The following is a 947-nucleotide window of genomic DNA, read 5'->3' on the forward strand; positions in this document are numbered from 1 at the left end:
ACATATATATATATATATATATATATATATATATATATAGTCAAAACGAAATGGTTTTATTGTACATAAAAAATATTTTATTATATCTAAAAAAATCAAAATATAATGTATTTTCTCTTTGCAGAATGTTTGATGTTGGCGGTCAACGGTCTGAAAGAAAGAAATGGATACATTGCTTCGAAGGCGTCACTGCGATCATCTTCTGCGTTGCTCTGAGCGGCTATGACCTGGTATTAGCAGAGGACGAGGAGATGAATCGCATGATAGAGTCGATGAAGCTGTTCGACTCGATTTGTAATAGCAAATGGTTTGTCGAAACGTCTATTATACTGTTCCTGAATAAAAAAGATCTGTTCGAAGAAAAGATCACCAGGAGCCCGCTTACTATCTGTTTCCCGGAATATAAGGGCGCCAACACCTACGAGGAATGCGCCTCTTATATCCAGATGAAATTCGAAAATCTGAATAAAAGGAAGGATCAGAAACAAATCTACACGCACTTTACGTGCGCAACAGACACATCCAATATACAGTTTGTGTTCGATGCCGTGACCGACGTAATAATCAAGAACAACTTAAATAATTGCGGATTACTGAGTTAAACATTCCAATACTCGATCAGTAAATTATCGAAAAAGAAAGGGATATATCTTAATACATTGACGACTCATTAATCTTCGCGAATGCATTAGAGAATGATGAAGAGACTGATCGAAAGTTTTAAGAGAAACGTATCCATAAATACGAATATATATTATGCGAGGATTTTATTTACATACACATACACAAACATACATTAGGCTCTTGATATATTTTATAATGGTATTATGCAACTCTATTCGATTCTATAGTTTTTAATGAAATGTTCTTTGTAAAAAATTCTGCGTAAATTCATCCGGATTTTTAGTATAAATGTGTTACTCGATCCTTAACTTATTAATTTTACA

General features: G+C 33.4%; 1 protein-coding gene across 1 annotated transcript in view; it reads left to right on the forward strand.

Moving 5' to 3' along the window:
• LOC105623462 (guanine nucleotide-binding protein G(i) subunit alpha) overlaps positions 1–602 on the forward strand; it is a 4,781-nt gene extending 4,179 nt beyond the window's left edge. The window contains exon 4 of the mRNA XM_012204855.1: positions 125–602. Within this exon, the coding sequence (XP_012060245.1) occupies positions 125–602 (478 nt within the window). The remainder of the gene's footprint in view (positions 1–124) is intronic.
• The last annotated feature ends 345 nt before the right edge of the window (positions 603–947 follow it).

Source organism: Atta cephalotes (assembly GCF_000143395.1).
Source record: "Atta cephalotes unplaced genomic scaffold scaffold00058, whole genome shotgun sequence".
NCBI classification, from domain to species: domain Eukaryota; kingdom Metazoa; phylum Arthropoda; class Insecta; order Hymenoptera; family Formicidae; genus Atta; species Atta cephalotes.